This window comes from Micropterus salmoides, unplaced genomic scaffold (assembly GCF_014851395.1).
Source record: "Micropterus salmoides isolate LMB-PRFRI ecotype aquatic unplaced genomic scaffold, ASM1485139v1 Ms_hic_scaffold_12, whole genome shotgun sequence".
Lineage (NCBI taxonomy): Eukaryota > Metazoa > Chordata > Actinopteri > Centrarchiformes > Centrarchidae > Micropterus > Micropterus salmoides.
Window position 1 is genome coordinate 17593260 of NW_024040263.1, and position 24144 is coordinate 17617403.

The window sequence follows — 24144 nt, forward strand, 5'->3', positions numbered from 1 at the left end:
GTGTTTATTATGTTAAGCCAATTACGTACATTACTACTAATACTTGTCTAGCTTAAGAAAATAATGAACAAAGCCACAGCACCAAAACAAAGACACTTTACTCAAGTGTGAAAATAGCATAAAAACAACAATGTCAAACAGATGACTTCCTTCTAGGGGCCAACATCCCTTCAAAATCCACATGCAACCTCTCAAACATGTATGTAGAAACACACAAATACACTTCCCACCTATACACACCAGCAGCCTCCCTCATTGTGCTCACATGCAGCTCTCTCATACACTTCCTGTTTGCCCTGTTTGTGAGCCGCAGTGTGTGTGTGTGTGTGTGTGAAGCGTAGTGTGTGTGAAGCGCAGAAGTCTTTCAGTGCAGCAGAGAGCTACAACCAGCGCTGAGTTCATCCTTGTTTAGCTGCACTGCTCCACCGGGCCCAGGATGTGGGTTTGTCTGTTAAACCGTGATGTGTGTGGTGAATGAATGGCAGTGGCACTGAGCTGGAGACGCTTTGCCGTGGACTCTTTGGACTCTTTAGACACACACATAGGTTATGGATGCTGGATTATAAACTGCAGGTAAGACAACAGAGGCAGTAGTGGGCTCATTTTACGTTTTGTATTGAAGGGCAACTGCTGCCTGCTCTGTGGGCTTGGATGGGGACAGCTGTCTCTGAATGTCAGCCTGATGAGCTGAGGACTGAGTTTGTTTTACCTCATAATCTTCAGGGAACAATGACTGACACCATTGCATGTATTTGGAAGCATCTAGACATACATGTGCACTAAGTATCAGAGAATGTGATGATTTGTGAAAATATTATTTAGCCTAATTTATCTATCTAATATGATGGTAAATTGGAATTAAGGGGACTCTTGTCTTTATAGCTTGTTTGTTAGAGTCAACCTTCCATGTCGTCTTGCTTTGACTCGTGTGTTTTATAACATCAGAGTTCATGTCTCTGCAGGGTGAATACCCTGAGGTGTCTTGTTTTCTGTCAGAGGAGCTGATGGGCAGTGTCAGTCTCACAGTGATGGGAAAAGTAGGGGGGTCTATGAGCTCACAGACCCCCGCTGTGATACCATTTTGGGAACTTCTGCTTTTTCAGACGCTCTAAATGATTCATGCTTTTAATAAACGTTGAGGAAGTAGAGGTGCAGAAGCACGTGTTCAGCGCCTGGATGTAATCCTACTTTAAATGTCTGTGCCTGTATTTGTAAATGGGATCTATAAATTAAGTCTGTTATCTCAGATATCTGTGTCAGCATCTTAAACCCCATGATAAGGTGATATGGGATCAGGTAACTGGAGTAATTTCAATAGCTGTAGTCGGTTTTTCAGAGTAGGTGAAGTGTAATTGATTTGAACATTTACATGCAGTTATAATTCAACTTCATAAAATGACAAATACCATTAAGTTTGGGATCTGTTCTTAATTTAGTTGAAAACTGCTGTGAAAAGTGGCAACCAGGGATGCAAGTCAAGAATCCTTTTAGCTGTCAGTGAAGCACGAGTTCAGTCTAACACCATACAGTCTGTCAGTGGTCTTTGAGGACTCCACCCCAGTGAAACTGTATTGAGCCAACGCCTGAACTCAACATCCTTTTTAGAATATAAACCAACTACATGTCAGCCACATATGGATTAAAGGTACAGTACAGGTGCCTTTTGTAATGACTTTTTATTCAGGTTGTTTAACTAGTGATGTAGGTAACTGAAGATGGTAAATTGTGACCCCCAGTCATCTTGATCAGATAAGCACTGCTCGACTGACTATAGATTATTTCGGTTTACCATTCTACATTAATGTATCTTGTCTGCTACGTAGCAGAAGGGAGTTACAAACTCTATAACATGTTGTATTGTGACAAAATAAATCTACATACCTATCTACCTAGCTAAAACTAAAATTATTTTTTTATTTGTCCACTTCAAGTTTTTGCATTGTAACGTTATTGTGCTCACAATGGAAATATTGTCTTTTTTATTCCACATATTCTTCTTCCTTGTCCTTGTTCTTTGTTTATCAGACTTAACTCAGCTCCCTCTGCAGCAACAAAAGGCTTTATACTTTTTTCACACCTATAAACAGACTTGGCATAAAAGTTCCACTTTAATTCTCAAGCCAGTCAAGTCCAAGTCAGGTCTCAAGTCTTGTCAAAACAAGTTTCAGGTCAAGTCAGGACTTTCAGGTCAGAAAGCTGAACATTAAACTGTTCTTAATTCAACATTTGAGCATTTTATTTTAAAAGCTGATACCTTAAAGTGTGTTCTGAGGTCTTTTGAATGTAGGTAATGTGATGAAATATTCCAGCCGTGAGGCTATATATCAAATCTATGCAGCTGTGTTCTGGAGGGTGGATTTGATTCCACAGAATCACAAGTGGTTAAACTTAGCTTTGATTTATCTCTACAGCCACGAGGTATGTACTGCCTCATTTTGAATGGACAGCTTTTCTCTCAGTGGTGGCCTACTACGTAACAACTCCTAATAAATGCCCATACCAGAAGTTTTTCCCAAAAAGAAAATCTGAAGCATTAAATGTAATGATCTGCTTGTTGCTTGCGTCCTGCTTATCACACTCACTCCTGCACATAAAAAAGGAAGGGATCGTTTGTTCTTCTTAGAAAACGTTCAGTTACACAATCTGTTTGAATACAATCATCTCCCCCTGTTGAGAAATAAAAAACTGCCGGAGTAGGTCATGTGTCAGCCTGGAAATAAAAAACAAAACCATTTATGACGTTGATTGGAAATAGCAGATATTGGCATGCTTTATTGTTTTACCACAGATATCTGAAATGAAGTGTGGAGGCTGTCACAATGTGTTGTTTTTTTCATTTCACGTCTTGCCTGCTGAATATCCCAGTGCAGCACTGTGTGTTATTCACAATAATGCTTCCTGTTTATCTCTTTACGGCTGTGGTATCAGTAAAATCTTCATTTTCACCTTTACGGCACATACTTTGAGGTCAACACCCCAGTGTGTGTGTGTGTGTGTGTGTGGGTGTGTGTGGGTGAGCATATGCATCTCTGCACATGCACAACACACCTGTTGTTACAAAAAACATATTCAGTAATGTAAGCCTTAAAGCACACAACGTGTTTTTACCCATATTACATTTAAGCAAAGTTAAAATGATATGGCTTTCTACTGGAAATCATAGATATCTTTATCCTCATCATTGGTTGAGTTATAAAACTCAGTGTGAAGTTGAGCAGACAAGGTTCACTCAGTCCTGTTTGTGTAGCAAAGTCACCACTGGCTACCTGTTGTCTGGAGTGTCATAACCTGATACAACAGCACCTGATATTTGCATTCATGGTAGTTTCATCATATGTTTATCAGTGTTTATTGAGGAAGTTAAGACTAAAGGTTTATATAGAGTGGCTTTCTGTTCTCTAAGTAACAGAGCAACCTCTATGTTTTTGGTGCTGTAGTTAGATGCACAAGAGTATCTGAGTGTATTTTTAAAGCCAATACTTCCTACTTGCGTCACACACTTGCATATATTGTAAGTCTAACTGACAACACAATTATGTTGGACTCCTAATGAGGAAATCATTTTCTAAAATCACAATTAATTGTTTTTTCAACAACTGCCTTGCCTGCTTAAAAGTTGAGCTTTAACGTTTATTATTGCCCTTAGGAACAGCAGCTGACAAACCAGTCACCTCATGGCCAACATCACCAAGAAGTCCTTAAGGTTCTTAGAAAAATCTACAATTCCATGACAACTGGCAAACTCTGATTGAAAGCTGCAGAACAAGCTCAACTTGATGCAAATTTGTTTTATCAGCTGCCATTTCCTAGTTATAGAATAACTTCATTTGTGTCATTCACTTCATCACTTTGCAATTGCAAAAGATGCAAAAGTTTCAAAAAGCAGTCTCAGCGATGTGCTTTATGCCGCTTTTTCATCTGACTTTTACTAGTTAGACTGCGGAGTTCTCATCGGTAGCGGTTGTTTGAACTAAAAGGAAGCACTTAGTTAGATCAGAGCTGTGGAGTTGGACCACTGTTGTTTCCTAAAGCCATAAGAGGCCAGTTCACATGCACTAGGTCAGTGGAGAGAAAGGAGGGGATAGCAGCTCTGGTGGCCAGCAGAGGAAGACTGCATGTGAATATCAGACTCTATCAATCGGGGGGCAGTAAACATTACATGCATACTATACACACACACAGACACACAGACACACACACACACACACAAGCTCCCCTCCCTGGTCTGTGGGAGTATATCTGAGAGTCTGATCACACCACAACAATAGGGAGGCACCTGCTTCCTCAGCTGAGCAGGGGAGCTTTCTTCCTGTTAAGGAAGCAGTTGGTAATGGGATCAGTGGGAGAGATGGGAAGCAGGGTTTGAGGAGATGGAAGGAGAGTGCAGCATGAGAAAGAGACAAAAAGACACAGGTGGAGGCAACACTTGCAAAGCTAGAAAAGGAGCAGAGAGAGAAAGTGAGAGGGAGGCTGACTTGAATTCTGTGGGATGCTGTTATGAGCAATGTAGGCCATGCGAGAGAGATATAGGCTAAGAGGAATGGACAAGAGTCTATAATTAAATTAATTTTAATGTTGTTTCTTTTCTTTTTAGCATCAGATGATGGATGCTATTTTGTATTATGTGATATCTTAACTGTAAGTGGAGATGTAAATATAGCCTGCTTTCTGTTCAAATGGATTTTTGTCTCTGTTTCTCTGTTGATCTCAGCAGTGTGAATCTGCTTCACTTTTGGAGATTGTTTCAAATTGTTCTTCCGCTCTGAGAGCACTTGCTTGTTATTTTCTGACTGTTGTGAGTTGCAACTCATGAAAAAGTGGAAGTGACCTTGTTGACTCTTAGGGATGTGCTGCATACATCCTCTTATGAAACACCACAGACTCATGCATTTGCAACATGACTAGCACCTCTACGTAAACAACTATGATGACACTTTGGAGTTGGGATTTTATTTTCCCTATAAAATCCCAGTCCATGTATATTGTAGCACCGCTCATGGTACCATGGTATCCTAGCATTATTATATAACTGACTAATAAATCTTGTGTAGTTATTGAATTACAGTGTAGACGAATTATACTAAAAGCATTGCAGTGTATGGAAACTTTGTGACTTATTTTTGTCCAACTTTTCTTTGAAAATAAAAAAAATCGAACAAACCATTCTTGCTTCAAATGAATGTGCAATAAGGCTACTACTGTAAAAGGGTAACTTTCCACCAGAGCTATTACTACTGTCGGTACTCATAAACTCAAGAACAACACTTTCACTGCATCATGCCACCTCATATAAGGTCTTCACCTCTGTTATTACCTTTACAAGTCTCCATTGTACCCCATCCTGGATGCTGGAGTCATCACAGCTCCAACTTATTAGTTCCTTCCACTCTCACCGGGCTCTCATCCAGCTCTGTCCAACCCCGACAATCACCGGAGCCCTTAGCACAAGTGTCCAATACGCTTGGCTCTATACCCCTGCTCAGTGCCATTCAGGACACCTTTCAGACACAATACATCTCTGGGGAGGAGGAACCGCTGAGAAAAAGAGCTACATGGATGTGTTTACATCTGGAGCTGGTGGTATTGTTGTTGAATGGTCACAGTAGGAAAAGGGATGAAGTGGTGGGGGGATAATTGAGCTTCATTCCCCTGGTCTCCTGAACTTGGGTTTGCATGAGCTTCCTGTCCCACCTCTGCACCGGTGTAAATTGATGAGGTCGCTGGGTTGGATGTTTGTACAGTATATGTGTGTGTGTTGGTACTGTTTATGTGCGTATGCATGTGTGTTAATGTTGACTTTTGAGTTTACATTCCTTTAAAGGAATAGTTAGACGTTCAGGGAAGTACACTTAGTAGCTTTCTTAGATGGGACGAGTGACTCTTGGGACCAGCAGCTGGTTAGCTTAGCTAGCTTAGCATAAAGCCTGGACACAAAGAGAAACTGCTGGCTCTGTCAGAGGGTAACAAAATCTGCCTACCAGCACCTCTAATGCATGATATCTTGTTTCTTTCATTTTTAAATACATGAAAATGCACAACAAAAACAACACATGGTTTTACTGAGGGTTAAGTGCTAGTCTAGCTGTGGCGGAGTGCCACAGACTTATAATGAACGGGCAGATCAGAATCAGAATCAGAATCAGAATCAGTTTTATTGCCAGGTATGTGTACACAAACGAGGAATTTGACTCAGGATTGTACAATGATCATGATGTGCTTACTTATACAATAATACCATAACACAATAATAAAATAATAATAAAATAAAATCAGACACAAACTACAGAATAGACAACACTAATATACACACTATGAACAAAACAATATAGACATATTGACAAATAGTGTAGTGATCAGAGTGCAAAGGATGCAAGAATAAACTATTCTCATTATGTACATGTTGAAGGTGGATATGAGGCAGGTAGGGTGGGTGTGTAAGAGCAAATGAGTCATTCATCAACACTATTCATCTGACAGCCTTCATTTATTTCTAGCTTTCATGTGTAGTGGGGAATTTGTCACACTCTCTGGGGAAAGTTTGAGAAGATGTAATCAGGCAAAAACTGTTTTTGATGTCATTGTTCATTTCTGTCTGTGCCTGACTTCACTCTGTGAGGACTTCTTTAACAAACACACACACTCCTCATTGAAAGTAATAATAAATAATAATAATATAATAATATGTTTTTGAGAATTTGGTTATATATGTCACAAAGAAGAAACTGCTGAGCTGCTCAAGTTCTAAAAAAGCAATTCTTTAAAAAGCTTTGCCCTCTTTTCTTCAGGGAAGTTCACTTGTTCTGCTTCTCAAATTTGGACGTTTCCCAGTATTTGCACACGCATATACTATATTTCCAATAAAAAACTCTAATATGAGGTAAGAGAAGCTTTAAAAATATATCAAGCAGCAACATAATGCATTATCAGCAACTATGTATCTTTTCTGCTGACCACATTCCAGTGAATATTCATTAAATGTTCATTTTAAAGTCCTGGATCTGTCTGAACACAAAAGCCTTACACACTGCCACTTTAATAATCCTTTTCAAGATCAAAACAAAATTTCACAGATATGTGAAGTCTGATATTATGTACATTCATAGATAATAATATATCCTATTCACTCAGATGTATCTTAAATATTTGCTGCAATGTCTGCATTGTCAGACAGATTTATAAGACAAGTTTGTTTATGTCACGTTTCAACCAAATACAGGTCACAGTGAGCCTGGTCATCCATGTTTCTGTGACATGAACAATGTCATAAAATGCTATTCTCACCAAAAAGCAAGGGAAATTCCAAAAAGAATATTAATAAGTACATTACCAATGAGGTAAAACAAGACACTTGGCAGATGCTTCATGTTCATCTGAAGCCATAGTTTAAGTGTATGGAAAGCAAACCAAATTGCTTTAGTTGCTTTACACATGACCATTAACACCATCTTTCTCTTAAGTTACACTGTTAAAACAATATTTGATCTATGGATGACAATGTATTCATGTTAGTGCTGGTGAAAGTTAGTGTTAATCTTGTGTAGCTGGACTCCAACAAGCTGTTGGCAGTCTGGAGAAATCCTAAGATGAATGTTAGGAAAAGATGGAGATCCGGTAGGTTTACCTAGGTGAGCTCACCAAAGTGTGAAACCTCTCCAAAATTTAACGAGCTTGTCAGGACGGGGGTTCCCTTACAAATGGTGACAGTGTAGCAACATACTGTGCACATTGTGTTGTCCAACACGTGCTTCTTTACACAGATGATTTTGTGCCAGAGCGTATCAGGTGCAAGCAATCCCCCACAAAAACACCTGTGCAATTTCCAGGGGAATTCAAAAATCTTGCAGTGTTGTAGTTACCGGTGAAGAAGTGGTCACTGTACAACTTTGAGCACTTATGTTTTTTTCTTACCGCAACACTTTCCTTGGTTTGGGTAGCAGTGTTGGTTGACTTTTGGTTTTGGTTGGTTGGGGCTCACAGCTTTCAAACTGTGTCATTATACACCTGTCAACATATATGTTTTTTTGTATCTACCATGAAGAAAACCACGATTTATAAATCTGTCATTTAACCCTTAAAAATCGCTAGTGGGACTTACCCTGGTATCTTGTTATGCATGTGGCTTCTGATGAGATGTGTTCATAACAGAACTGAAACAACTTGCCACACCTGGGTTGTCCTCAGATGCCGCACGAAAAACAGCCAAATGCACTGATAGAGGAACATAGTGACGTTTGGTACGTCCCAGTGAGTCAGTGGTGAAGATATGATGTACTTAAAATGTTGTGGTCATACTGGAATTATATATTTGACTATTTTCATCATGTCTCTCTGATCTACAGCATTGTTTCACAACTCTGCTAAGCTTGGTACTGATATTATTGAATGAAATAACTGAACTGGAGTCATTAAGGGCTGTTTTTTTGTTTTACGCTACCATATAGTGACATTGTGAAAATTGTGGGCTTGTTTTGATTTGCTGTGGTGTGGCTGTCAAAGCTTGTTGACTAAAATTTAAATGTCAAGAATCCAGTAGATGGACTCATCCTTGTATAATGTAATTACTGCTAGTAGGAGTATATCTTTAGCTGTTCGTCATTTATTTTATACTGATTACTGAACATCTGTGCAACAACAGTTTCGATAAGTCTCCTGTAAAATTGTCAATACTTCTTCCAGTGTGTTTTGTGTGTGGCAGCATCTAGAAAGCCATGGAGCTAGAGGAAAAGGTTGTTGTTGTTCAATTATATATTTTAAATATATCACAGAACATGATAGCTAATGTAACCCTTTATCACAAGACTGAGGCAGAACAGGCGTCCAGTCATATGTGTTGTACTTAATGTGACATTTCAGGAACTATGGCAACAAAACAGCAATACAAGCAATACAACCTGTGTCTGTTTTTTCTTCCCCTTAGAAATGTCCCTTTATGGTTTGTGTATCTTCTTAGACTAATTTTCATACTTACTGGGTGATCTGCCTTCATGCAAAACAGACACGATAACACGTACTGTCCATGAAAAGAGAGGAGCTTGTTTGTGTGTGTGTGTGCATGTAACCTTAACTGATAACCTTAGATTCCACACAACACGTGAATGGGAATAGAGTTATGTACCATGTTTTGATACTTAACATCAGCTATGTCTCCTGTCCCTCCACAGAACCTGAGTGGTGAAGATGCAGCACACTTCGTGTACAGAGGACAGGATCCAGCACGCTCTGGACAGGTGTCTGGACGGGCTGAGACAAAGCCCCACGGCAGCACACCACTGGAACGGTAAGGCTACACTAGTGACGAGGACCACAGCTGAGTTTGGTTCATTTGGTTGTGTTGAATAGAGTTTAGTCAGGTCATGTAGCAGTGAAGCATGTGACAACAACTAATTATGTTTCTGCATTGCTACATTGAGGACGTTTAAAATACTGTGGGAGTTATGATGGATCTTCTCAGTTAAAAGTTTATACCTTAGAAATAAGAGCTTAATACAGGCTTGTTTTTAGCATGATCACAAAAGATTTTTCACTTTGTCTGTCTGTTTTAAACCTATATGATCAGAGAATGTTTTTGTCATGCAGTACTTTAAAACAAAGCCTCCAAGAGGGCATAACTCTACCAATATGCATCATCCTCTAAATTTATTTTATTATTGATTGCAAGTTTAATCAGCATCTGCATCCAGATATACATTGAAAAAATACACAGTGACTGTTAATCATGGGGCATATGTGCCAGATTACAGTGCTCCTGTATCTGAAGCCACACCAAAATCCATGGTCCATGGTGTTAACTTTCCAACATTATTTTTGGGAAATCCATTAACAGTCTTTTTTAAGATTACTAATAAACATTAAGATATACATAGTGGGACTGAAAACAGAATATCCTTGGCAGAATTTGGGAATAAGGTTTATGGAGTGGTTGTCAATGGAGAGGAAAAACACAGTCTTTCACTGTTTCTTTTAGGTGTTTGCAGCTCAGGTGGTAGAGCACGGCAGACATTTTTACATTCTCATTTTTCGCAGGAAAAGCATGTGTATTTGGTAACATTAACACTGCACTACACGTAGGTCCTGGTATTGTGTGTGCTGGCTCACTTGCATGCTGGGACCCTGAACTACTGTTAGTGCTGTTGGTTCCACCTGTGCATTTCCTGCTATTACAAGTCACAATGCAACAAAGGTCTATTGTAGGGTTGGCGGTGGGTCAATCCTGGCTCCTCCTGTGCAAATTTCAGCCAAATGAACATAACATAACCTTTATTTCATGTTTTTTGGTTGGTGTGCTAATCTGGAGCTGTTTACAATTAACGATTGAGCAGTCTTGCTCAAGGATTTATGGCTATTGCATGGGGTCAAACCTGTTACCTTCTGTTTCTAGGAAGGGAACACATTTTCTCAGAAATATCAACCCCAGCACACACACTTGGATATGATATGTGCTATTTACAGTACTGACTCGAACAGAAGGCGGTTGTTTGTTCTCGCTTTTTCAACACCAGGACAGCGTGTGATACACACTCTGCCAGCATATGGGCCATACAGAGTGTCTGAGCTTGTTGTTGGTGACACTGTTGCTGTATGATCACCCGGGGGAACGTGTTATTGGGTGCTGGAGGAAGTTGTGTGAATAGACAGCTGGGAGGAAGTGGTGGCACAGACCACAATGTGTGAGTGAGGCATCCTGAGGCAGGAGGCACTGTGGTGCAGGGTGTAAAAACAGGTCGGATGATCAAATCTACACTGGCCTCCCGCATGTCAACCAGATAAAGTGACTCATACTTCCAGCATGAAAGACTGTCATTATGTGATTTTGACATTTAAACATGTTAGCTGAAGCTGGAGTTTGTTTTTCATCTTTCCTTCGCCACTTCACTTCTTTGTTTCCTGGCATGGGCCTTCATCACTCCAGTGTCCGTTTTGTAAAATTTCCAGTGATGTCTATGATGTCTACGAGTGTAATCACATTCATGTGCATGAACTTGCACTTGTTTGCCAGTAGATTTCTACTTAAGTACTGGGATATTAAATTTTTTTATGTCAGAAGGATCATTTGAAACTTGCTTAATTTCCAGTGCTGGCATCTAATCAAAATCAACCCTTAGAGCTCTCCAGTAAATACTCATGATGGGTGCAAAGATCTTCAGAGAAAAACAGCAACTGACAAGTTTCTTGGAAAACATTTCTGTGTAAGCTGAACAACTGCTGATGTGTTACTTCCTTGGAAACTGAGCTCCTTAGAGATACACACTCAGAGGCGTTGAGACACCGAGGGATCAAATGCAAAGTAAGGTGCTTGCGAGGAGCCAGCAGTCACTCTCAGTTGTTTTTTGAAAGTGCGATAGAGCTCAGATTAGTGTGGTTTGAAATCATGTATGCACAGCCCTCTCCCGTTGTTTTTAGGTCATGTTTCCATTTCACATGGTCGTAGAAAATTTGTGGAGCTTGGTGAAACAACACATCTCTGTCCTTTACATCCCAAAAGCTTTAATGTTCTAACAAAACATTTCCAGTGGGCTTTGGTGAGAAAAGCATTTGAATTTTAAATCCACATTTTATATAACCTGGCCAATGATGACCTGTAAGAGTAATAACCCCCCCCCCCCCCCCCCCCCCTTTTTTGGGGCAAATTTCACTTTAACTCCAATTACGTTTTCTTTATTTTTGAAATGTTAAGTTCCAAAACAGGTTCATCTGGGGAGGATACCTAAACTCTGTTTTCTTGCAACAGGAAATCTGTCTTGCCAGTGTACGTCCTAACTGAAAAACTGAACAAAAGGTGCTAAAACACGCCCTTGAAGTGCACCAGCACTGACAGTTACGGGCTTTAAAGCCCTGTTGTGAGTAGTTGTGAACTTGCATTTGAGTCATGGGCGGTCCCAGAGGCAAATGCAAGATTGTCTGACACCCACTTGGTTATCAAAGTGTTGTATATACTATGGTGTTGCACTTTCACTCCTGTAGTCTATGATTTGTTGGATTTCATAACGGAAATGAAATGCCTCATAAGAACTGAAATTTCAGCTTGCAATAAATAATGCATGTTTGTATAATTGTTATTTTCTCATTTGCTGTGACAATATGCAAAAAACTGCTGCCTCAGCTCAGTGTCCACACAAATAGGTGAACTGGAAGTGCAATAAAGATGCGAAATGTGCAGTCAATTTAAGGTTAATGACGATATTGTTTACATAAGATTGAGCTTGCAATTCATGGTAAAAGAAATGTCCACTAATTACGTGGTAAGTTTCTGCTGGTTGTCCACTGTATGTAATCTATTAAAACTACAGCTACTTGGCGGCATTCTTGACAGTATAATCTGAGTTGCTCAGAAACCCAAACCGATATGGCCTTGGCCCTATGTTGGGACCTTTGGAGAAAATACACTTGACCACCTCTTCCACATGGAACAATATACAGGATTGGAAATTAGCACTCTCTGTCAATATTTTTGTTTCTAGTTTTCTCTATTTGTCACTTGAGGATTGAAGTGCACTCTATTCTTGTTTTGGTAATGTGTTTTACACTTTCTTAGCTTGTTTATGTTGTCTTGTATTTTCTGTCATAACAGTGACAGCAATTTTACAGTGCTTTCTAGACCAAGTCTTTCTTGTAAAGCAAGACAATGCACAACAAGAAACACAATGCTGAACAGAACATTCTTTTATTAGCTCTGCTACAGAATATACACCAGCCACATTTAGCAGCGATGGATAGTAAATTATATAGGATTACACTACACTACATATATAGCTATAAATACACTATTACACAAACAATTGGTTCTCTCTGTTTATATTCCAATAAGGTTTCATGACACTCCCTCTCCAACAGAATGCAACAAAAACAGATCCACAGATCCACAGTCCACAGAGAGATTTAACACCAGCATTACTAGTTGGTGTCTGTTGGCTCTGCTGGAGCACAAACAGGCAGGTTTTTTTGTCCTGGCTAGAGATGTAATCCTTAATTTTCTGTAACCCACTCACTGATCCATCATCACTTTGCACTCACATGCACTTTGGCATGGCATTAACCATATCCACAGAACTTCATTTTAAAATATGTTATGGCTTGAGAGGTTGCAGTGAAACATGCCTTTCTACCTTCGGAAATGTTTTGTGTTTGTACCACTTGTCTTTTGGGGTTTGGTGCAAAATGGTTGTGGGGTTTTCTTTCTGTGTGCATTAACATGACTCCATATGTGCTGTCTTTCAGTACTCATGTGCTCGGCGGGTCAGTCAATGAACCGCTGGAGCCTGGAGGAGATGGTGAAGAGGGATCCTGAGAACTTCCTCATCCTCTTGCAACAGATCATCAGAAAGACCAAAGAGGTGAGAGGGCAGAGGTCAAAGGTCATGGTTAAATAGAACATATTGTCTGCTGTATATGTTGTTTAGTAATGGCTATCTTTCTGTCTGTCTCTCTCTCAATGTGTCTGTAAGTTCAGGTTCAGGAGCAGTGTCAGTATGAACTGGTGGCTCCCCTCGCTATCATGTTCTCCTCCACGCTGCTTCAGGTACAAGCTGCCCTCCTTCAGATGTTATCAAAACTTTAACCTGTCATGGCCTCTCAGAACCATTTTCACATAATAGCACTCTCCATCAAAAGGTCAATCAGTTATTTGTTTCAATTGAAAAATCACTGTAACACACAACACTTACTGGCTTACTTTTTTAATCAAGCTTCTCTGCGTTCACACTCCCAAAAAATCAAGTGACAGTAGACAAAATCATATTACCGGTTACCGGTCGGCCCAACACTGTTGATTGCTTCAATAGGTAACCATGACTCTATACATGTATGTCTTTTTACACTAATTACTTGGATTAAAATACAACACACTTCTTGCATTTGTCTTGATTGTGTTTTTTCAGAAGGAAGTGAGAATCCCAGAGTTCAGTTTTTGCTGTGTAGCAACTGCTAACGTCACAGCATTGGGGTTTTGATGTTGTGACAAATATACCTTTGGTTGTTTGTCATAAAGCTTGTAACATAATAAAACAGTGGATTATGACACTAAACTTGGTAAATTATCTCATAAGGTGTGTAACATTTTAGTTCATGATGTAATGACAAAATTGAACAGTAATGTAATAATAAATAAGAACAAGAAATCTGTCATATAAGTCAATGTTGTTATTACATCATCAGTTAAAGTTATATTACACCCCTTATGAAGTCAGTTAATGTACTAAATTAGTGTAATTCCATACACATAAAAGTAATTGGATGTATTGCCCACCAGACATTAGAAATGCCCCCTCTATGCTAAACAACAACACAAGAATCCTCATACAGGTCTTGCTGTTCCTTTAAAGAACCCCACTATAATACCTGATTTGTGGTTTGGTTTCAGACACCATACTGTCCTCCAGACACAGAGCTGCTGGAGGAAGCTATTGAGGTGTTTCGCTTCTTCCTCACCTGGCCTGAGCCTTACTGCAGTGTGTGTAAAGACCTCCTCTCCACTCTACATCTGGAGATTAAGGCCCCAGGTAAATATAGATGGATTCATTTTGTTTAATGGCCACTCTGTGCGTGTTTCTATTTCTCCACTGGTCCACATGAGTCTCTGAAACACTTGCTGTTGTCTCTCACCCGATGTAATCGTCTTCCCCCTAGTGGCAGATCAAAGAAGTGTGTTTAGGATGACACACTATGCAAAAGATCACTGCTTAAACCCCAAATACCAGTAATAACACCAACAGCATTGACAGGAAGATGATAAGGATGAACTGGACACTTCTTCATACCAACGTGAAGTTGTTTGAAAGCGGATGTAGCATAAGCATTTACAAAACAAAAAAGCAGAAGCCACATATGAACACCTAGGCTGAAATTTACAGGAAGGGTCAAAGGAAGTACTAAAAACACAGAATCAGACTGAATGAAAACATTTGAATCAACTGAATGAATGATTTTTAAATGTTGATTAGTTGTTTTTGTTTTTTTTTTACTACAGACACTGTCTTAAATTATTTGAAGCTCTTTGCTGCTTTTGTATTTTTATATATATGTAACATTGGTGGTCAATCTATTCTAAACTTGAGTTTGTAATTGTGATTGTTTAAAAATGCTTATAATATAAATAGAAAGCCATCCTGGATATATAGCCCCACAATGTTTTTACACCTTTCCATTGACTTTTAACAATAAATAACATTGTTAAAAACCATCAACAGACAAAATAAAATATTTTTTTCTGTTTTCCTCACAGGGATTTCCTTTCAGAGACTGGTGAGAGAAGAGCAGGGCCTCACCACCCCTAACTTGTGCTCCAAGATCATGTAGGTCCACATAGTAAAGAAAAAAGTATTTTCTCTCTCTCTGACTCTTGGAATTGTAGATTATACCCTATGTACTCAATTTAAGATTTATAAGGCTCTTCATTTTCTCACAGCTCAACTGTGCATTTTGCACTAGCTTCATTGCAAGTGCTGGTGATATTCAGACATTTGTACTAGTTAAGGACCTATTCTGTATGAGTACACATGTAAATCTTGTTTGTTCCTTTAATCTTTTTTCAGTCCAGTTCAGACTGTGCGTTATCTTTGCGCACTTGCACCTTCTGCTTCCTTGTTGAATTGGGCTTTTGTTTCCATATATGTCACATGGTTCACAGTAAGTTTATCTGAACTGATTCCATACTCAGGGCAGCAGTAGCTCAGTCTGTAGGGATCTGGCTGGATAGAGAGGTGCTAGTTTACCTCTTGGGCACTGCCGAGGTTCCCTTGAACACTGAACCCATTTCTCCCCTATGTGGCTGAGTGGCCTAAGTTGTAAAAGTGGAGCGAAAAAAATGTATTTCCTGAAAGGTATTAAAAATAAAAAGCAATTCTTCTACTTTCTTCTTCTTCTTCTTCTTCTTCTTCTTCTTCTTCTTCTCCTAAAGTAAAACTAACACCATTCAGTGTCCTTAATTGACTGAATTATAGCGCTTAGGTTGTCAGCACTAACAATAGGTTCATGGCCTGGAAAGTCCCTTTTCATCCCATTCTCCACCCACTAAACCCCACGAACACCATAGCATCCGGTTTGCATCTACTCCCATGTGTACTTGTACGTGTACATGTTCACACATTACCTGTGTGACACCGTCTGTCTGTTGCCTACAGGACAGTGCTGCTTATGAACCCAAATGAGGTGCCCGCTGACTTTATCTCAGTGGCTGAGCAACTCAGTTTCATTCAGCACTCACAGAAAGAGACCTACATCACGCTGATCAAGCACGCCTTCCAGTCCACATTAGGCACCAAGTACCCTCTACATCGTATCTACAGAGCCCTGCAGGTAAGTGCTCACAGCGGTGGTTCAGAAGCTCAGGACAATTGGACTAGAATCTACAGATAGTTCTCAAAGACAGTAAAATTATATTTTGAGTAGTAAGTCTCAGTAAGTAAGTAGAGTAAGTAGTGTCTCAAATTTAATTTGTGGTGTTGTTATTTAAATACATATGAGTTTAAAATGAAATCTGGCCTAGCAGATGCTGCTTTTCCCTTTAAATCATGTTTGTATGTATTTAGAATGAATACCAGGAGGTAAATGCCAAAACTTTGTTTATAAATTATACTACCATGTAAGCAATACAGATGAAACTAGTAGCGTTCCATCTACTGTACCTTACATCCATACTTAGTTAACACAAACCATTAAAGGCTGTGTAATTATTAAGAAAATGAAAGAGGATGACAATACAGGAATGTGTGATGACGTTTACCTTTACTATACCATATCATGGATACTCTTTGCAGGTAAAAACTGTGATTGAATTGGGGGAGATCTTCTCCACGGTAAGTGATGTCTTAGAGGCGGCCGCTGCCATGAGTGACCCTCTGACGGGCCGCAGTCACGTGATCCAGGGACTTGAGCAACTGAGGGAGAGGCTGAATATCCCAGCATCCAACGGAAGGAAGTCTGATGGTAAGAGGGCAGGTTTCAGGAACTGGGCGATATATACACAGCATGTCAAATGAAAGCTGTATTTCAGTTTCCACTAGATGGTGCTTTGATCGACCGTTATTTTGGTCTTTTTTTTTTGTCATTGCTTTCAGGAATGCTCCAAACTCTACCATTGCCTACAGCAAAATGTTACATGTTTCGCTGGGAAAAAGATAACTTTGGTAAAGTATTTTGCATAGTACATTATTGATTCATACATGGGAATAGTCTTTCTACTTTGAGCTGATTCACTAAATCTATCTCCCATTTTTCGATACTTCTTTTCATGAAATTAATTTTTAAAGTTTAAAATGAAACATGAACCATCTTTCCAATACAAAGCACATATCATTTATTTGTTGTGTCTTTTTTTGATGCAGATGTTCTAAACACTCTTTTGGATCATGACCCTGATGACCTGGCAACTATTGGGCAGGCTGAGGATGAAGAGGAGGTAGACATTGATGATGATGAGGAGGAGGAGGAGGAGGAGGGGGATGTGACAGAGATTGATGGTGAAGAAGAGGAGGAGGAGGAAGACAAAGAAGAGAACGAACACAGAGGAGAATTGCCTTCAGTATCCATTCATTCCATTCCTAACGGCTGCAGCGTCAATCACCGTGCCTCCACCTTCTCCACCCTCTCCTCCCTGTCCACCGCCTCCAAAGACTCCATGTTCTCCACCTTGTCCATGACCTCAGAGTCCTACGCTCCATCCCTCTTCTCTGTCACTTCTGGAGCTGACAGTGACTATTTTGATGATTCTGATGAGAACATCTGCTCCTCTCCCGTTGCCGAAAAATGCTCGCCGAGGTCTATCAACAAAACTTCTGCTCGGCTGAGCCAGCACTTTTACCGGCTCTTCAGCAAACCTAAGAAGCCTCGGTCACTTTCCAGGGCCAAAAGCTTAGGAAACACAGAATCAAAAGACCTTGTAGTGGTGCGAGAGAAGCGCTCCAACTCTCTGCCACAGCAAGTCAAGTTACGTAGTCCTGAGCCCCTACTTCAGCCACAGAGTCAAACTCTCAGACATGTATGCTTCCGAAGGAGGCCCATTCTCAGCAGTGATGAGGACAATAAGAATACTACGCTGAGGGTGGTGGTGTTTGGTGCTGATCATGTAGCAGGCAAGGTGGCCCGGGCATACAATAGCCTAAGGAGGAAGGAGAGTGCATGCCCACGCCTCAGCAGGGCCTTCAATCTTCAGTTCTACTTTGTGCCTGTAAAGAGGGACTCAGCAGCAGGACCGGGGAATCTGAAGTTTACTACTTCTACTTCTATGATTCAAAAAGGAGTTGCCCTGTTTGATGTTAGTAGAGGAATCTTCACACTAAACTTCATACATTTAACATAAAGTTTTGGCTAAAACATCATATTTACTAAGCTGTCAAAATTCAGAGTTGTTACAGTGTAATAGCCACACATATTAGCATGTCACTGTTTGGTAATTGTTGCATTTGCTCAAGCAGGATCTTCACCTCACGGGCACAGGGGACAGTACAAATGACATTGCCCATCTCCTTGGTATGTTGGATCCTTGGTATGAAAGAAACACCCTTAGCCTGCTTAACTTGCCTGCCAACGTCGTCTGCCAGGTACAACCTGAATCTAACTTTTACACTGCCTAACTCTAACTAATCTAAAAATCTATCATTCACGTTTATCCACCTAAGAACATGACAGCAGTTATCATGCAGATAGATAAAGCCTGGACAGTACTTGAAATACCTTTCAACAACGTCCAATGGCTATACCTACATAAATCATTCTGCTGTATAACTGTATTAAATAGTAAATTGTTTTTGTATTGCTCTGCAGCAAACCTCTAAGACTGAGTCAGAGTCATATGATAGTTCATATGAGCAGCGTCTGCCCATCCTGGCTGATTTGGTCCTGTACTACTGCCGCTATGCCGCCCGACCAGCTCTGATCCAGCTCTATCAGGCTGAGGTGAGAAACACTTTAACACCCACAAAAAAAACAGTTTAACAGTTTAACAGTTTAAAAACACAGTAAGCCCTGGTATCCAGACCACTCTTATAAACAGAAATGGCATCTGGGTCTTAGTAATAACAAATGGAACACTGTTCCAAATTCAGTGATTGACTGAGTTTTTTTGGTGTTGTAGTTGACTTTAGCTTGTGGAGAGAGGAGGACTGAGGTGTTCGTCCACTCCCTAGAGTTGGGTCACATAGCAGGAACGCGAGCCATCAAGGCCATGGGTGAGTGTGACGCACACGTCAAACACGCGCACGTATCCTGGCAACTGTGCCATAAAAAAAGTGAAATCTTCCACATTTTCCTTTGCAGTGAAAGTAATCATCTGTTTTTATGAGGTTGAGACAGGACTAAATGTATGGTAGAGGAACATCTGCTATTTCTATATCACGATTCAGTCTACTTCTACTTTTCTAGTTTCACTTGTCACCACCACTTGAACTTCTGATTTTTAATTTCCTTTGAAAAGTAAAAAAAAAAATCAGGGGAAACTGTTTATGCCTCATGTTCAGTAGTTACTGTGGAAATGACTTTCTTCTATTACTCACAACACTGTGCACACAAGAAAGATCTAGTTTGGGTTACTGCAAACATATCTTCCACTATAAAACATTTAATATTTGCAGTCTTATTTAACAGTATTGTTGCATTATTTTGCACTATTTTGAATGGTATAATCAAAATACTACACTCGCATAGATCACTAATGTGTGTGGGTGTGTGTCTTTTTTCTCTCTCTCTCTCCAAGGTGCTGCCAGTAAACGATTTGGTATTGATGGTGACCGAGAAGCAGTGCCTCTAATGTTGGAGGTGGTGTACAACAGGGTAAGATGGTGTTTGGTTTCATTCATTTTCAAAAAGTATGTCTTGAAGCTGCACTTTAAAGTAATTGTATTCATAAATACGCCATATAATCAACAAAATACCATCCCATTTGGAGACAGTGCAGGTTCTCCCCGATTACTCAAATTCAGCTGGTTTTCGGTTGGTCACTTCTCTACCCACAGGAAATGACACATTAAAATTTAAGTCTGCTAATCAGCAAAGAGCACATGCCACTGTGTTCCCAGTGGTATGAAGCATTAGAGACTGGTAAACACGATGTCCCTCTTTACTGATGTTACAACTGCTCTTAATCTATTATCTGCCCCTTCGCTTTCATATACTGTTCCTAATTCAGAATTCCTGCAGTCAGGCTGCAGTTTTAATCTTTATGGTTTCTTTTTTTTCCAAAGCCGCAATAATCTTATCCTCTATTCTCCTCCCATTCAGGTGGTGATTAGTGGGAGAAGCCAGTGGAAAAGAGAAACCAAAGTCTGTACTTCAGTAAACTTAACCAAAGCATGCAAGAATCCTGAGGAACTAGGTATGCTACAGGCAGTGGCTACTATAATATTTGGCTTAGTCACTGAACTGTAAAATAATAATAACTATTGTTGATTGTTGCAAATTCAGATAATTATTCTTTCTCTTCTTTTAATTATGCCTTAATCTTTTCCTTTTCGTACCTTCACCAGGTGACGATGAAGCAATTACTGTCAGATGTGTTAGTGGTATTCATAATTTAACTAAAACAATCTCTGTCAGACTCAAAGATGGAGTGCCTGCAGCTCACGATGACTGAGGTGCTGAAGAGACAGAATGGTAAAAGCAAGAAGGGCTACAACCAGGTGAGCTAGATGTCAGTCTGTCTCGCTGGTTAAAAATGTGCTGCATCAGTACGCTTTCACAAACAACTTTGCAACACGTTCTCTATTTAAAGACCTCAATACATTCTTGATACCATCTCAAGCCTGTCTCGTGAATGTTGAGAAAAACAGTTAGCTAACAACTTGATGGAACAAAAAGCCACAACACAGGCAAGTGTTGTGTAGGTTTTGTTTGTGTGCGTTGCCGAACAGTATAGCTTAATCTCTTAACCTCGTTTTAGATTTGGAGCCTTTCGCAAAAATCACTACACCCCTCAGAGGAATGTAAGACCTACTTAAAAGATTGATCTTCAGCTCAAGGCTCTCTTTGCAACATGTGCTTAAAAAAACATCTCAGACAAGCTGCAATAGCAACAGCAATAGCATATCAAAGTGTGAAAGTGAACTTTATTGTCATTCAACCACCAACTAGTAGTGCACAACGGAACAAAATTGCATTTCTCCAAGCTCAACGTGCAAATGTAAACATCAAAGGCAAGTACACATAGCACAATAACAAGTAGACATAACAAACAGCATAGACATATAAAAAAATATGTATAGATCATGTCAAATGATATGCAAATGTGCAAATATATTGCTACAGTTTTCAAAGAATTTTCCACTGACTAGCTTATTTAATTTTTTTCTCCAAAAGGTTTATTCAATTAATTGAACGGAATGCCTGTATTGTCATTGCATGTTACATACAACGAAATATGTAATCTCTCATCAAAGAATCTGTTTCCATTCACTCTGCTCAGGCAAACACTCACATGCTCACACAGTAAATAAATGTGACCATTAAGTTAATAAATAAGATGAAATATGATGAGTTAGTTGTCGTTATGTGTATTAGACCATAGTACTGTGGTTAAAATTATTGTGGTGTTGGGGGCGGGAATGGGATTGGGGGGGTGAGAGTTCAGTTTGTGTATGGCTGTAGGGTAAAAACTGTCCCTCTGTCTGTAGATGTGGCGTTTCAGAGCCCTATAGTGTCTTCCAGAGGGCAGCAGTGTAAACAGGTGGTGAAAGGGGTGGGTATTCATGAGATGCAATGCATTTAGTTTTGCTGTGTTCCTTTGTTTTGTAGCAGCTGAGCATGACAGAGGTGAAGGTGGACAAGGTGCAGGTCAGCGGTGCCGGAAACACAACTTTTGCTGTATGTTTGGACCAGGATGAGAAAAAAATACTGCAGAGCGTCACCAGGTGTGGAATCAAGATAATCACACAAATGTTTGTCTTTCTGTACTTGTGAGGACCCTCATTGACAAAATGCACACCCTAGACCATAAATTAACCATTAAAGCTATATTCCTAACCCCAACCCTAAAACCTGAGCTTAACCTAATTCTAACCTAAACCAAGTCATTGGTCCTTTTAAGTGTTACACACCCAACTATTTAATCTTTCTAATAAATCTAATGGTTCTATCAAGTGGTGGTGGCTCCTCTGACCAAGCTTTCTCTTTGAACATCTTCAACACGATTATAAATGTAAACATCATCTTTCAGGAGTTTCAGATGTCAGAGAAATTATTTCTCATCTCAAATACAAACCAGACAGGCTTGTCTTGTTGGATACTCCCAGCAATTTGTTTACTCACCTGCATCCCTTTGTGTCTCTCTCTGTCCTATATAGATGTGACATATCAGTGTGCTATAAACCTGACAGCTTTACTGACTGGAGGCTAAGAAAATCACGGAACTCAGCTCAAATCCAACCTCTCCATCCAACCTTCTGCTCCCTCCTCTGCCTGCCCATAGTCACTTTCAGTGGAGCTCTCCCCTGAGACTGCTGATGACCACTGGTTTGGGTGGTTATTTATATGCTCTGCATAACAGACACTGACAGCAGAGGGAAAGTAAACAGGACATTCAGTTCTATTTTTCCCATTTCCACCTGGTGCTGTGGTCAAGTTGACATGCTAGCACCCTCAAATGGCAGCGGGACACAACTATTGGAAACACGAGGACTTGCGCAGAAGGTGTACTCAGGAAATTGCAGAACTGGCTGGCCTTTGACAATACAAACACATGCCAAAGAACCTGAGAAACAAGGAATGACTAGAGATACAATGTTCTAATGATTTTGAATACAGCTTTCTCTGAACAAAGCAACCATTTACACTTGTTAAGGAAACTGTTCAAATTTAGTATGATAGGTTTCACTTCCTCCTTCCCTGTTGGCCGAAAAGCTGCTTTACCTGCAGTAACATTAGAATATAATTTGGTCAAACAGGGTGAATCTACAGTACAGGATCTCAGGTGAAACGGCACCCAAACTTGCAACACCAATATGTTGTAATAAGCCTTTGTCCTACCGAGAGATGTAATGTAAGATCATCTTGAAATCAGCATTTTTGGACATGGAGGACCAGATGGATTAATTGTTCTTTTACACCTGTTGACCAGTGTGTACTATGTAATGCCTCCATTAGAGGTGATTATGGGACTATGTGACTATATCTGAGAATGGACACTATGAAATTACATAATATGTATATATATTATCTGTAAAATGCTGTATTGCACGCCCTAACTTGAATGTTACACCATAACGTTTTATGTCTGTTTTACATGGGCTTGTAGTGAAACATTTCTCCTGTGGAGTTAAAATGAAACCACTGTTATACATATGACCAGCAGGGGGCTCTGTTAACTTCCATTTGACTTCAGTGGAAGCACAGACTACTTTAATAATCCAGAGTTGGCAATCACAACCCTGTAATATGACAAATACATTTACCTTTAGCTTGTAGTAAAGTCTCACTTTGTAATACCTGTAATGTAATCTATGCAAAGTAAAAACGTTTATTTCATCTAAGGAACAGATGGAAGATAAATTTGATATTGTGGTGCTAGAAATACATTCGGATGCACATCGTCCTTCATAAAAAAGGAACTGTTTCATTGCACTTTGCATACTGTAAACTATGACATTTTTAAGAAAATCATATTGTTATGTTGCTGTAAGGGGATACTATTCAGATAACTTGACTGAGACTAAAATAGTAGCACTGCACGGACATATATTTAATAAAATTGAAGCACTTGAACATTAGATTGAATAAATTAGGTACTTTTATGTTCAGATAAATGCCTGTCACCACTGCCCTATCCCTACATGACATTTCTTGATAGAAATATTGCAAATATAATATTAATTTAATTATTGTATGTATATCACCTATGAGATGGATATATTTTAAATTCAATCTTCATTAAAATATATGTCTTCAACTGGAGATTCATTTTCATGATATTTGACTTCATTGAAGAGGCGTTTGTGTGTACCATCAAGTTGTTATGTGTAATGTACTATACAGCAAGTATGGGTACAGTGGTGGAATGTAACTGAATTTTACATACAAAAGTTAATGTGATTAACTTATAAAATATAATCATTGTTACTTTAATTGCCTTTTTATTAATTTCCAGGAGCATATAGAGGAGCCAGGAAAAAACAGTAATAATGTTCCAGCTGAAGTTGCATCAATAGGCTAATGAAATTACATGCC

General features: G+C 39.6%; 1 protein-coding gene across 3 annotated transcripts; it reads left to right on the plus strand.

Moving 5' to 3' along the window:
• Positions 1-295: 295 nt before the first annotated feature.
• pik3r5 (phosphoinositide-3-kinase, regulatory subunit 5) lies at positions 296-23871 on the plus strand. Of its 3 annotated transcripts, none has more exons than XM_038713774.1 (18): positions 296-573; positions 9162-9277; positions 13216-13331; positions 13448-13516; positions 14357-14495; positions 15218-15287; positions 16116-16290; positions 16752-16920; positions 17052-17120; positions 17319-18247; positions 18408-18533; positions 18757-18888; positions 19067-19160; positions 19685-19761; positions 20209-20302; positions 20524-20606; positions 21721-21833; positions 22266-23871. In XM_038713774.1, exons 2-18 carry the CDS (start codon positions 9178-9180, stop codon positions 22414-22416), a joined length of 2706 nt encoding a protein of 901 aa, XP_038569702.1. In that variant the 5' UTR covers positions 296-573; positions 9162-9177; the 3' UTR covers positions 22417-23871. The 3 variants fall into 3 exon arrangements, with proteins under 3 accessions (XP_038569702.1, XP_038569700.1, XP_038569701.1); XM_038713772.1 differs by having other exon boundaries at positions 297-573; positions 21718-21833; XM_038713773.1 differs by lacking the exon at positions 296-573 and adding an exon at positions 1491-1645 and having other exon boundaries at positions 21718-21833.
• The last annotated feature ends 273 nt before the right edge of the window (positions 23872-24144 follow it).

Excerpts from the sequence above, each read along its gene's own strand:
- pik3r5 (XM_038713772.1), top strand. The coding sequence starts at position 9,178 with ATGCAGCACACTTCGTGTACAGAGGACAGGATCCAGCACGCTCTGGAC. Across the intron at positions 16,291-16,751 it reads GTATCTACAGAGCCCTGCAG|GTAAAAACTGTGATTGAATT; the intron begins GTAAGTGCTCAC and ends TACTCTTTGCAG. Across the intron at positions 19,762-20,208 it reads TGGAGGTGGTGTACAACAGG|GTGGTGATTAGTGGGAGAAG; the intron begins GTAAGATGGTGT and ends CCTCCCATTCAG.